Source organism: Callithrix jacchus, chromosome 8, assembly GCF_049354715.1.
Source record: "Callithrix jacchus isolate 240 chromosome 8, calJac240_pri, whole genome shotgun sequence".
NCBI classification, from domain to species: Eukaryota; Metazoa; Chordata; class Mammalia; order Primates; family Cebidae; genus Callithrix; species Callithrix jacchus.
This window is the reverse complement of record NC_133509.1, coordinates 87,644,249-87,657,015: the sequence shown is the minus strand read 5'-3', so window position 1 is coordinate 87,657,015 and position 12,767 is coordinate 87,644,249. Positions and strand designations below refer to the sequence as shown.

General features: G+C 36.3%; 1 protein-coding gene across 10 annotated transcripts in view; it reads left to right on the top strand.

The window, feature by feature from the left end:
- The window catches only part of DDHD1 (DDHD domain containing 1), a 116,167-nt gene that overhangs the window by 67,805 nt on the left and 35,595 nt on the right, over positions 1-12,767 (top strand). For all 10 annotated transcript variants that reach the window (XM_054239950.2, XM_054239949.2, XM_002753916.7 and 7 more), the window contains one exon: positions 6,204-6,310. In XM_054239950.2, coding sequence (XP_054095925.1) covers positions 6,204-6,310 — 107 coding nt within the window. The remainder of the gene's footprint in view (positions 1-6,203; positions 6,311-12,767) is intronic.

Sequence of the window (12,767 nt, the reverse complement as noted above, 5' to 3'; positions counted from 1 at the left end):
CAGCCAGATGTTATTTCTTAACTATCAGATTAGCAAAAGTCCAAAATTTGACAACATGCTCTTTTGGCCAAGCTGCAGGTAATAAATGTTCTTGTACAACTGATGGAATGCAATGAAAAAGAATATATGGCAGTATCTATCAAAATTACATATGTGTTTATCCTTTGACCCTGAAAGCCTACTTCCAGGACTCTATCCCAAAAAATACCATAAAAAATAAAAGAAACATGTGTAAGCCTTTTGACGGCAGCATCACATAGGAAACTACTCAAATGTTCATCAATGACAGACGGGTTGATCAACTACAGCTATTATCAACTGCAGCTATTATCTATATAATGGAGTAGTGTGCAGTTGTAAAATAAAATAAGGAAGCTCTGTATTTATTACTCTGGTTCTTTGGAAAGATCCACAAAGTTGAGAACCTTTTAACTAGACCAAACAAGAGAAAAAGAAGATTCAAATTACTAAAATCAGAAGCAAAAGAGGGAACATTATTACTACCAACCTTACAGAAATAAAAAGGATTATAAGGGAATACTATGCACAATTCTATGCTAACAAAGTATGTCACCTAGATGAAATGGGCAAATTTCCAGAAGCAAACAAACTACTAAAACTGTTCACTTTCCAAGACAGACACAAACTAGGAAAACTGATCTGATAATGAGTAAGAAATAGAAAGTCTCAGTAGACCTATAACAAGTAAAGCATTTGAATTAATCAAAAACCTTCCCACCAAAACAAGAAAAGCCCAGGACCAGAAGATCGCACTGGTTAATTCTACCAGACATAAGAATTCAGCTGGGTGCACTGGCATGTGCCTGCAGTCTCCACCCAGTGGGAGGCTGAAGCAGGGGGATTGCTCGAGCACAGGAGTTTCAGTCTGTAGTACACAACTGTTCCAGTGAATAGCCACTGCTCTTCAGCCTGGACAACATAGTAAGATCCTATCTCTTAAAAAACATAGAGAACAATTGGCACCACTTCTCTACAAACTCTCCAAAAAAATGAAGGCAGTATTACCCTGATACCAAAAACCAATGAAAGTATCATGAAGAAAAGAAAACTGTATACCAATATCCCTTACTGAGTGCAGACCACAGAAATCCTCAATGAAATGCCAACAGACTGAATGTAGCAACGTACATAAATGATCATATACCGTGACTAAGTGGGATTTTTCCCAGGAATGTAAGATTGGGTCAACATTTTTTTTTAATCAAGGTATCCACCACGTGAATAGAATGAAGGGAAAAAAAATGCCATGTGATTTTCAGATACAGAAAAGGCATTTGAGAAAATCTCAACATACTTTAATAATAAAAGCCCTTAGGAAATTAGGAACAGAAAGCAACTTTCTAAAGCTGGTAAAGGGCATATACAAAAAGCCTGTGGCTAAAGTTATTCTTTAATAGTGAAAGACTGAAAGCTGTTCCCTGAGATCAGGAACAAGACAAGGGTATGCACTCTCACCACTTCTGTTCAGCCTTGTACTGTACATTTCAGCCAGGGCAATTAAGCAAGAAAAGAAATAAAAGGCATCTATATTAGAATGGAAGAGCTAAAACTATCTCTGTGCAGATGACATGACATTATAAGTAGAAAGTACTTTAGTTCTTCAAAGGACACTGAAAAAATGAAGACAACCCTCAGAATGGGAGAAAATATTAGCAAATCACATATCTGATAGAGGCCTAGGTTCAGGATATATAAAGTACTCTTACAACACACCAGTTTTTTTAAAACGCAGATCCCAGTTTTTTAAATGGGTAAAGGATTTGAGTAGACATTTGTTCAAGTGGGATATAAAATGGCCAATAATCTCATGAAAAGATGCTCAGCATCTTTAATTATTAGAGAGATGTGACCTCGAACACTACCACTTTAAAGGTACCACTTTATACCCACTAGGATAACTCTTACCAAAAAGATGGAAATTAACAGATATTAGCTAGGATGAAGAAACATCACAACCTTACATGTTGCTGGTGAAATTAGAAAGTAGTACAGCTGCTTTGGAGAGTTTGGTAGTTCTTCAAAAAGTTAAAGGAAGTTAGTGTATGAGCCAGCATTATCACTCCTATATGGGAACCCAAGAGATTTGAAAATGTATGTCCACAAAAACTCATTAAAGAATGTTCATAGAAGCATTATTTATGATAGCCAAAAAATGAAAGCAACCCAAACATCCGTCAGCTGATGAGTGGCTAAACATATTGTATGATTTTATTTATATGAAATGTTCAAAATAGGCAAATCTGCTGAAAGTAGATTAGTGGGTACCATTGGGTGGGAGGAGGAGGAATAGTGACTGCTAATGGGCATGGTGTTTCTTTCTGGGATGATGAAAGTGTTATGAATTAAATAATGGTGAGAGTTACATAACTCTTTGAATATACTAAAAGCCACATTTGTTTAAAAAAAACTAGTGAAGTTGTTTCAAAAGCACTCAGAAGCCAACTTGAAGATGTTCACAGACCTAAAATAGGAGACAATTTGAGCCTTGGTAAGTATAATAACTATAGTGTATATGCATCAAATATGCTTAAATCTATGAGTTAGTAATGACATCAAAATGTATAAAACCTAATGACTTGTTATTTTGAAAACTGTTAATAGAAAGGAAGAATTAACCATTTATCCTGCCTTTTCTGGATTATCTGTGCCTCAATTCATGCAAAAACTATTTGGTTATACCTCACTGTAGGTAAATAATGTAAGAAAATTTCTCTTTCCAGAAGTATAAGCTTATAAACAAATCAAGAGTGATGGAGTTTAAAAGGCACTTTTGCCACCCTGGTAAACTAATGGGTTTCAACAATGATCATCAGTAACCGCTATCACCACCAAAAAGAGAAAAGAGTTTTATGTACCTATGTACGTATGGAGTAGTAGTTTCACCAAAACAGAGCTTAAATCTGATGAAGGCCCTATAGCTACCAAATTCTAGAAAACAGGACAAAGAACATGTTAAATAACACCATAGGGATGCAGTGAGTGAAAATCAGACTCTGAGTAACTCTATGGGACACATACACAAAAAATTACAGGTATACCTCAAAGATATTGTGGATTTGGTTCCATACCACTGCAATAAAGCAGGTATCATAGAGTTGAACAACTTGACTTCTCAGTGCATATGAAAGTTATGTTTACCCTACACTGTAAACATTATTAAGTATGTGATACTTATTAAGTATGTGATAGCAGTATGTCCTTAAAAATCAATGTACGTATCTTAATTTTAAAGTGCTGTACTGCTAAACACTGCTAATGATTATCTGAGGCTTCAGTGAGTTCACAGCAACTTTTTGCTGAACGGTCTTGCCTCTATGTTGATGGCTGCTGACTGATTGGGATGATAGTTGCCTAAGTTTGGGGTGGGTGTGACAATATCTTAAACTAAGAAAACAGTGAAGTTAGTCACATCGATTGGTTCTTCCTTTCATGAAAGATTTCTCTGTATTATGCAATGCAGTTTGAGAGCATTTTACCCACTATAGAATTTCAAAATTTGAATCAATTCTCTCAAACCCTGCCACTGCTTTATCAACTACGTTTATGGCATATTCTGAATTCTTTGTTGTCATTTCAACAATATTCAGATATTAACCAAGAGTAGAGTCCATCTCAAGAAACTAATTGTTTATCCATAAAAAGCAACTACTCATCCACTGAAGTTTTCTCATGAAGTTGCAGCAATTTAGTCACATATTCACACTCTTCCTTTTTTAGTTCTCTTGCTATTTCCAATACACCTGCAGTTACTTCCTCATTGAAGTCTTGAGCCCTTCAAAGTTATTTATGAGGGTTGGAATTCATTTCTTCCAACTTCTGGAATGTTGACATTTCACCCCTCATGAATCACTGAATCACAAATGTTCTTATTGGCATTCTTTCCAGTATATTTTCTGTTTACTTTGCCCAGATTCATCCACTATCTATAGCAGCCAGAGCATTATAAAATTTGTTTCTTAAATATAAGGCTTGAAAGTCAAATTTACTCCTTGATCCATGGGCTACAGGGTGGACACTGTGTTAGCAGGTGTGGAAACAACATTTATCTCTTTGTACATCTCCATCAGAGCTCTTGAGTGACCAGATGTATTGTCAATGGGCAGTAATCATTTGAAATGAATATTTTTTATTCTGAGCAGTATGTCTCAACAGTAGGCTTAAAATATTCAGTAAGCCATGCTGTAAAAATGATGTGCTGCTATTCAGGCTTTGTTGTTCCATTTATAGAGCATAGGTACAGTAGATTTAGCATAATTTTTAAGGGCCCTAGGATATTTGGGATGGTCAGTGAGCATTGGCCTCAACTTCAAGTTAACAGCTGCATTAACTCTTTACAAGCGAGTCAGCCTGTCCTTTCAAAATTTGAAGCCAGGCATTGACTTCTTCCTCTCTAGCTGTGAAAGTCCTAGGCATCTTTTTCTGTTAGAAGCCTTTTTTGTCTGTGTTGAGAATATGTTGTTTAGTGTAACAACCTTCATTGATTATCTTAGCTAGATCTTCTGGATAACCTGCTACAGCTACTACATTACTACTTACCTTGCACTTTTATGTTACAGAGACAGCTTCTTTCCTTAAACTTCATGCACTAACCTACTAGCTTCAAACTTTTCTTCTGTAGCTTCTTTGCCTCTCTCAGCCTTTTAGAATTGAAAAGAGTTAAGGCTTTGCTCTGGATTAGGCTTAAAAGGAAAGTTGTAGCTGTTTTGATCTTCTATCCAGACCACTAAAACTTTCTCCTTAACAATAAGGCTTTTTCATTTTCTTATCCTTTGTGTTCACTGGAGTAGTACTTTTAATTTCTTTCAAGAACTTATCCTTTGCGTTCACAGATTGGCCAACTGGTACAAGAGGTCCAGCTTTTGGCGTGCCTGACTTTTGACATGCCTCCCTCAATAAGCTCAGTTATTCCTGGTTACTGATTTGAAGTGAGAGATATGCAATTCTTCCTTTTCACTTGAACATGTAGAGGACAGTATGGAATTCTTAAGTGCCATAATCTCAATATTGTTGTGTTTCAGAGATAATAGGGAAGCCCTTGGAGCAGGAGTAAGGTTGGGGAATAGCTGATCAGTGGAACAGTCGGACAACATAAATTTATGAATTAAGCTCATCTTATACAGGTGCAGTTCACCATAATAGATGTAGTAATAATGAACAAGTTTGAAATATTGTGAGGATTACAAAATGTGACACAGAGACACAGAGTGAGCACATGCTGTTGGGAAAATGGCACTAATGGATGCTCCATACAAGGTTGCCACAGACCTTCAGTTTTTTAAAAGGTGGAGAAAAAGGCAGTATCTGCAGAGTGCAATTTTTAAAAAATTGAATATATAAAACAAGTTATGCCTTTACAAAGTAAAATAGAGAAAGTAGCGTGTAGTAGAGACATGTCTTCCAATTGCAGTGCATGGACTGTATTTAGAGCTCAATTTAAACAAGTGTAAAAAAAATTTTTAATGTGATTCTAAAATGATAGTTATAGTCCAACTGGGAAAATAGGACCACTGAACTACATATTTGCTGAAATTGAGAATTACTAATTTTTTTGGTATGATAATACTGAATAGGTTATGTTTTTCTCATATTTTTGAAATATATACTAAACTACAGACAAAATAATACACTAGCAATTAGGATTTGCTTAAATATGGAGGAAAGGAGTGACTACTAAAGGAATAGCATGAGGGAGTTTTTCTGGATGAACTGTTCGGAATTGTGTAATACTAATCACAAATCTGCTATATAACTGATACCAAAAGGGAGAAAAGTATCAATTTTATGATATCTTGATATTTTTAATAAAATTTTAAAATTCACATTATAGGAAGAATGAATAGAGCAATAGATGAAGTAAGTGTGTCATGACTTGATAATATTTGGAGCTGGGTGATGGCACAGAGGTATTCATTATACCATTCTTTCCACTAAAAATTCCTACATATAATTATTTAGAATATAATGTAAAAGCTTAGAATATTTGAAATCATAGATGGCAAATTTAGGAAAATAACTTCAAAATGAAGGTATCCTAGTATTGCAAACTTGCTTAGTGTAGTGGAATGTAATTGGACAAAGCTGTAAGCAAATGAAAGTGTTATGATTAAACATATTTTATATCATGAATATATATGTGAAGTTATTCTCATAAGCTTTGTTTGCATTTTATTGTTGTTTTTTAGGATGAGAGAGGCTGCAAGAAAAATAGAAGAAAGGCATTTTTCTAACCATGCAACACATGTTGAATTTCTGCCTGTTGAATGGCGGTCAAAACTTACTCTTGATGGAGGTATGTTTTATTTAAAACTTTAATGATTTAGCCAATGGCAAACTTTGACCAAAGTAAATGCAGAAAGTTTTAAAAAACACTCTTTGTTTATTCAGGACATACTGTCTTCAGTTTAATTGTCTCGAAGTATACTCACTCTTTGTTCTAGATTATTTAAGAAAATAAAAACCATTTATTTATAGAATAATTATAATGACTTATTTGGACCACGATATAGATTTCATAGATAGTACTCTTTTCATTTATGCCCTCTGGATTATGAGGGCGGGTAGAGGGACATAGCAGAAACAGAATGTTTTCTAAAGTTTTTAACACTAACTTGATTTGTCAGTACTTTAAAAATATTTGTTGTCCACAATTGCATGCAAATGTACAATTTTATTTCTAATAATTTTCCTCCCATAATTGGAAGATAAAAATCTCAGGTTTTTTGTTTTCCTTTGTTGTTTTTCATACATTCCCTGGGCAATTACCATCTAGCATAGAGAAGTTGTACACTTGTTTAAATAAGATCAGCTTAGTTGTCTTCCTTAAAGAGCTATCAGCCAAAATAGCTGTCTTTCTTTACATAAAGTTATGTCCCTTAAATATTAAAACCATAAAAACAGAATGTTTAGATTGATTGTTTACATAATCTGTAAAAATGAGAGAGCTGTACTGAATATAATAGCAGCTGCCATTTGCTGAGCCTTTTGCTATTATATTGCCTATTGCTATTGCAGACTGTGCCTCCAGTCTGCTATGCATTTTACATGGAGTATCTCATTTAACTGTCTCAAAAATCCATGAAGTACCTACTTTATTTTCTCCATTTTACTGATAAGAAAACTGAAACTCAGAAAAGGTGAATTTAAGTAAGAGAGACAGCAGAATCTAGCTCTGTATGATGCCAGAGCTCATGTTTATCGCAGTGCTAACCTGCCTCCCAGGGTGATTTATAAGGATTCTTCCACGTCTGTGATTCTGTCTCATAGTCATTTAGGAATGTCAGTTGTAGTTTATCAAACCCAAATGGCATAAAAAATTGTAATGAGTTTAAAAAAAAAAAGGGGGATGTTACTGACCAAAACAGATCTCCACACCAGCAGTTGAAATGTAAAGCTCTAGTGTAATAACAACATGATCCCTCGAAGTTTTCCCATTCATACAGGTAATTGCTCAGGCTTCTCAGGAAAGTACACAATATGGATGAATCAATGTTTAGAAAAACTCCTGAGTTTGTAATTTCTCTTAGGTTTAGGCTACTGTGGTAGTATGAAAGACATTCTGATGAGTGAAAGAAACCAGTCTTGTAAGTTTATATACTTTATGCTTCCATTTTTATGATATTTTGGAAAAGGCAAAACTTAGAGACAGAGAACAGATTATTGGTTAGCAAGGGTTAGGGGAAGCGGGAAGGATTTGAATTTATAGGGGCATGTGGAAATTTTTTGGGGTGATGGAACAGTTCAGTATCCTTATTATGGCAGTAGTTACATAAAACTACACATGGCATTAAAACTCAGTCAATTTTATTGTTTGTAAATTTAAAAATAATTTTTAAAAGGGTATCTACCTACAGCAAATATCAATGTGTTACTTGGTAGTGAAAGGCTAAAAACATTTCCTTTAAATCAGCAATAAGCCAAAAATATCCACTCTTAAAACTTAAACATTCTACTTGAAAGTCTTAGCAATGCAATAAGATATGACAAAGAAATAATAGTTACAAAGGCTTAGAAACATCTGTTTCAATTTGTAGGTCATATGGTTGTCAACTCAGAATATGCAAAAGAATGTACAGAAAAATTATTAGGCTGTGCACAGTGGTGTGTGGCTGTAGTTCCAGCTACTCAGGAGGCATAGGCAGGAGGATCACTTGAGTCTGGGAGTTCTGTGCTATAGTGCCCTATGCCAATCAGGTGTTCACACTAAGTTCACTATCGATATGGTGACCTCTCAGGAGCAGGGAACCGCCAACTTGCTGAAGGAGAGGTAAAAGAGCCCAGGTTGGAAACAAAGCAGGCCAAAACTCCTGTGATGATCATTAGTGGGATCACACCTGAGAATAATTACTGCACTCCAGCCTTGGCAACAGAGATACCCCATATCTGAAATTTTTTTTAAAAATTATTAGAATTAATAAGATAGTTTATTAAGATTGTGAAATAGAAATTCCATATATAAACAGAATTGCATTTCTGTATACCAGGAACAGAGAAATAGCATCGAAAATATAAGATTCCAAGCAATAAATCTAGCAAAAGATGTATACTTATGTTAGAAATTAAAGGAACTATCAAAAGACCTTAAACACAACTTAGATTGGATAATTCATTATTTTAGAGATGTTGATTCTCCCAAATTGATCTATAGATTCCATGTAATTACAATTACAATTTCCAGAGGTTTTCATGAAGCTTGACAAGCTGATTCTAAAATGATTTTCAAAGAACAAAGGGATAAACAATCAACAAAATGAAGAGACAGCCCACAAAATATGATAAAATATTTGCAAACTACCCATCTGACAAGAGATTAATAACCATAAGGAGCTCAAGCAACTCTATAGGAAAAAAACTGAATGATCCCCAAAAATGGGCAAAAGATTTGATAGGTATTTTTTAAAAGAAGACATAAAATGGCAAACAGACACATGAAAAGGTACTCAACATCATTGATCATCAGTGAAAGGCAAATCAGAACTACAGTGAGATATCATCTAACCCCAACTAAAATGGCTGTTTTCCAAAAGACAAGCAATAACAAATGCTGAAGAGGATGTGGAGTACACTAAAAATAGAGTTACCATATAATCCAGTAATCCCACTACGAGGTATATACCAAAGGTAGGTAGTATATTAAATAGGTCTCTGCAGTGTCCCGTGTCTGCTGCAGCACTGTTTACAATAGCCAAGATTTGAAAGTAACCTAAGTGTCTATCAACAGATGCATGGATAAAGAAAATGTGGTACGTAAACACAAAGGAGTACTATTCAGCCATAAAAAAAGTAATATCATGTCATTTGAAACAACATGCATGGAACTGGAGGTCATTATGTTAAATGAAGTAAGCCAGACACAGAAAGACAAATATCATATGTTCTCATTTGTGGGATCAAAACAACTGAACTTGTGTAGATACAGATCAGGATGGTTATAAGAGGCTGGGAAGGGTACTGGGGAGGTGGGGATGGTTAGTGGGTACAGAAAAATAGAATGAATAAGACCTAGTGTTTCATTACACAACAGGGAGACTATAATCAGTAATAAATTAATGGTACATTTTAAAATAACTAAAAGAGTAGAATTGGATTGTTTATAACACAAAGGATAAATGCTTGAGGGGATGGTTACCCATTTTCTGTGACATGATTACTATGCATTACATGCCTTTATCAAAATATCTCATGTACCCAATAAATGTGTATACCTTCTATGTACCCATAAGAATTAAAAACTTAAAGGAACAAAGGTCTGAAAATAGCCGAGACACAGAATGATGGATTTGAGGAGGGGAGTCTTGTCCTACTAGGTAGCCAGACCTATTACTGTATTTATTTATTTTTTTAATTTTTTTTTTTTTTTTTGAGACAGAGTTTCACTCTTTTTACTCAGGCTAGAGTGTAATGGTGTGATCTCGGCTCACCACAACCTCCGCCTCCTGGGTTCAGGCAATTCCCCTGCCTCAGCCTCCTGAGTAGCTGGGATTACAGGCACGCGCCACCATAACCAGCTAATTTTTTGTATTTTTAGTAGAGACGGGGTTTCACCATGTTGACCAGGATGGTCTTGATCTCTTGACCTCGTGATCCGCCCGCCTCGGCCTCCCAAAGTACTGGGATTACAGGCTTGAGCCACTGCGCCCAGCCCCTATTACTGTATTTAAACTTCCATAAATATCCTTTGCACAACAATAGGCAAATAGACCAGTGATTAGATACTCCCTAAATAGACCTGTGCTTAATTTGGAAACCTTACATATATCAGAGCTGGCATTACAGATCATTAGTGAAAGGATGGCCTGTTCCATAAATGATAGATGTTAACTGGGTGTCCTATGGGGGGAGAAAATGATCTCTACTTCACATTTTACATGGCTCAAAAACATAATATACGAAAGCCAAGACTTTAAAACTTTTTAGAAAGATATACAAAACAGTATCTTTATAACCCAAAGTGCAAGGAACGTACTCTTAATATACAAAAAAAATAATGCATCTGTAAAGTAACATAGATAATTTGGTTAGATTAAAATTAAGGACTTCTCTTTACCATTAGGCCATAAAAAATGAAAGACAAGCCACAAACTAGGAAAAAGATGTTATAATAGAACACAGATAAAACCACCAAAGGTTTGATATCCAAAATAAAGGACATGAAACTTAGGTGGGAAAAAGAAGATTTTTTAAAATTTACATATGCGTATTTTCCTAGTAATCAAGGAGATGCAAATTAAAGCCACAGTGAAATATCATTCACACCCATCAGGCAAAGATTTAAGAAAGTGACAATACCGGGGGATCCAAGATGGCCGATTAGGAGCAGCTCAGGTTTGCAGATCCCAGCGAAAGCCCGGAGGCCACTGCAGGTGATCCCCAGGCAAGGAGGGACTGGAGTGGACCTCAGCAGTCCTACAGCAGAGGGGACTGACTGGTAAGGAAAACAAAGAAACAGAAATAACTTCATCATCAACAAACTGGACATTTGCTCAGAGATCCAATCTGAAAGTCAGCAACTACAAAGATGACAGGTGGATAAATCCACAGAGATGGGAAGAAACCAGCTCAAAAAGGATGAAAACACCCAAAACCAGAACGCCTCTCCTCCTACAAGGGATCAGAACTCCTCACCAGCAAGGAAACAAGGCTGGATAGAGAACGAGTGTGATGAATTGACAGAATCGGGCTTCAGGTGGTGGGTAATAAGAAACTTCGCTGAGCTAAAAGAACATGGTCTAACCCAATGCAAAGAAACTAAGAACCTCGAAAAAAGATTTGATGAAATGCTAGTAAGAATAAACAACTTAGAGAGGAATATAAGTGAATTGGTGGAGCTGAAAAATGCAACACGAGAACTTCACAAAGCATACACAACTTTCAACAGCCAAAGTGACCAAGCAGAAGAAAGGATATCAGAGGTCAAAGATCAACTCAATGAAATAAAACGAGAAGGCAGGATTAGAGAAAAAAGGGTAAAAAGGAATGAACAAAGTCTCCAAGAAATATGGGACTATGTGAAAAGACCTAATCTACGTTTGATGGATGTACCTGAATGTGACGGACAGAATGAATCCAAGCTGGATAATACTCTTCCGGATATTACCCAGGAAAACTTCCCCAACCTAGCAAAGCAGGCCAATGTTCAAGTCCAGGAAATACAGAGAATGCTACAAAGATATTCCTCAAGAAGAACAACCCCAAGGCACATAATCGTCAGATTCACCAGGGTTGAAATGAAGGAGAAAATGCTAAGGGCAGACAGAGAGAAAGGTCAGGTTATCCACAAAGGGAAGCCCATCAGAATCACAGCATATCTCTCAGCAGAAATGCTACAAACCAGAAGAGAGTGGGGACCAATATTCAACATCCTTAAAGAAAAGAACTTTGAACCCAGAATTTCATATCCAGCCAAACTAAGCTTCATAAGTTAAGGAAAAATAAAATCCTTTGTGAACAAGCAAGTACTCAGAGATTTCATCATCACCAGGCCTGCTTTACAAGAGCTCCTGAAAGAAGCACTAAACATAGAAGGGAACAACCAGTACCAGCCACTCCAAAAACGTACCAAATCGTTAAGATCATCAACAAAGTGAAGAAACTATATCAGCTAATGGGCAAAACAGCCAGTAGCATCAAAATGGCAGGATCAAATTCACACATATCAATATTAACCCTAAATGTAAATGGGCTAAATGCCCCAATCAAAAGCCAAAAACTAGCACACTGGATAAAAAGTCAAAATGCGGGTCTGGGCACAGTGGCTCACGCCTGTAATCCCAGCACTTTGGGAGGCCGAGGCGGGTGGATCCCGATGTCAAGAGATCGAGACCATCCTGGTCAACATGGTGAAACCTCATCTCTACTAAAAATACAAAAAATTAGCTGGGCACTGTGGCACGTGCCTGTAATTCCAGCTACTCAGGAGGCTGAGGTAAGAGCATTGCCTGAACCCAGGAGGCATAGGTTGCGGTGAGCCGAGATCGCGCCATTGCACTCCAGCCTGGGTAACAAGAGCGAAACTCTGTCTCAAAAAAAAAAAAAAAAGCCAAAACCCATCAGTGTGCTGTATCCAGGAAACCCATCTCACATGCAAGGATACACAAAGGCTCTAAATAAAAGGATGGAGGAAGATTTACCAAGCAAACGGAGAGCAAAAAGAAAGCAGGAGTTGCAATTCTCATCTCAGATAAAATAGACTTTAAACCAACAAAGATCAAAAGAGACAAAGAAGGACATTACATAATCGTGAAATGATC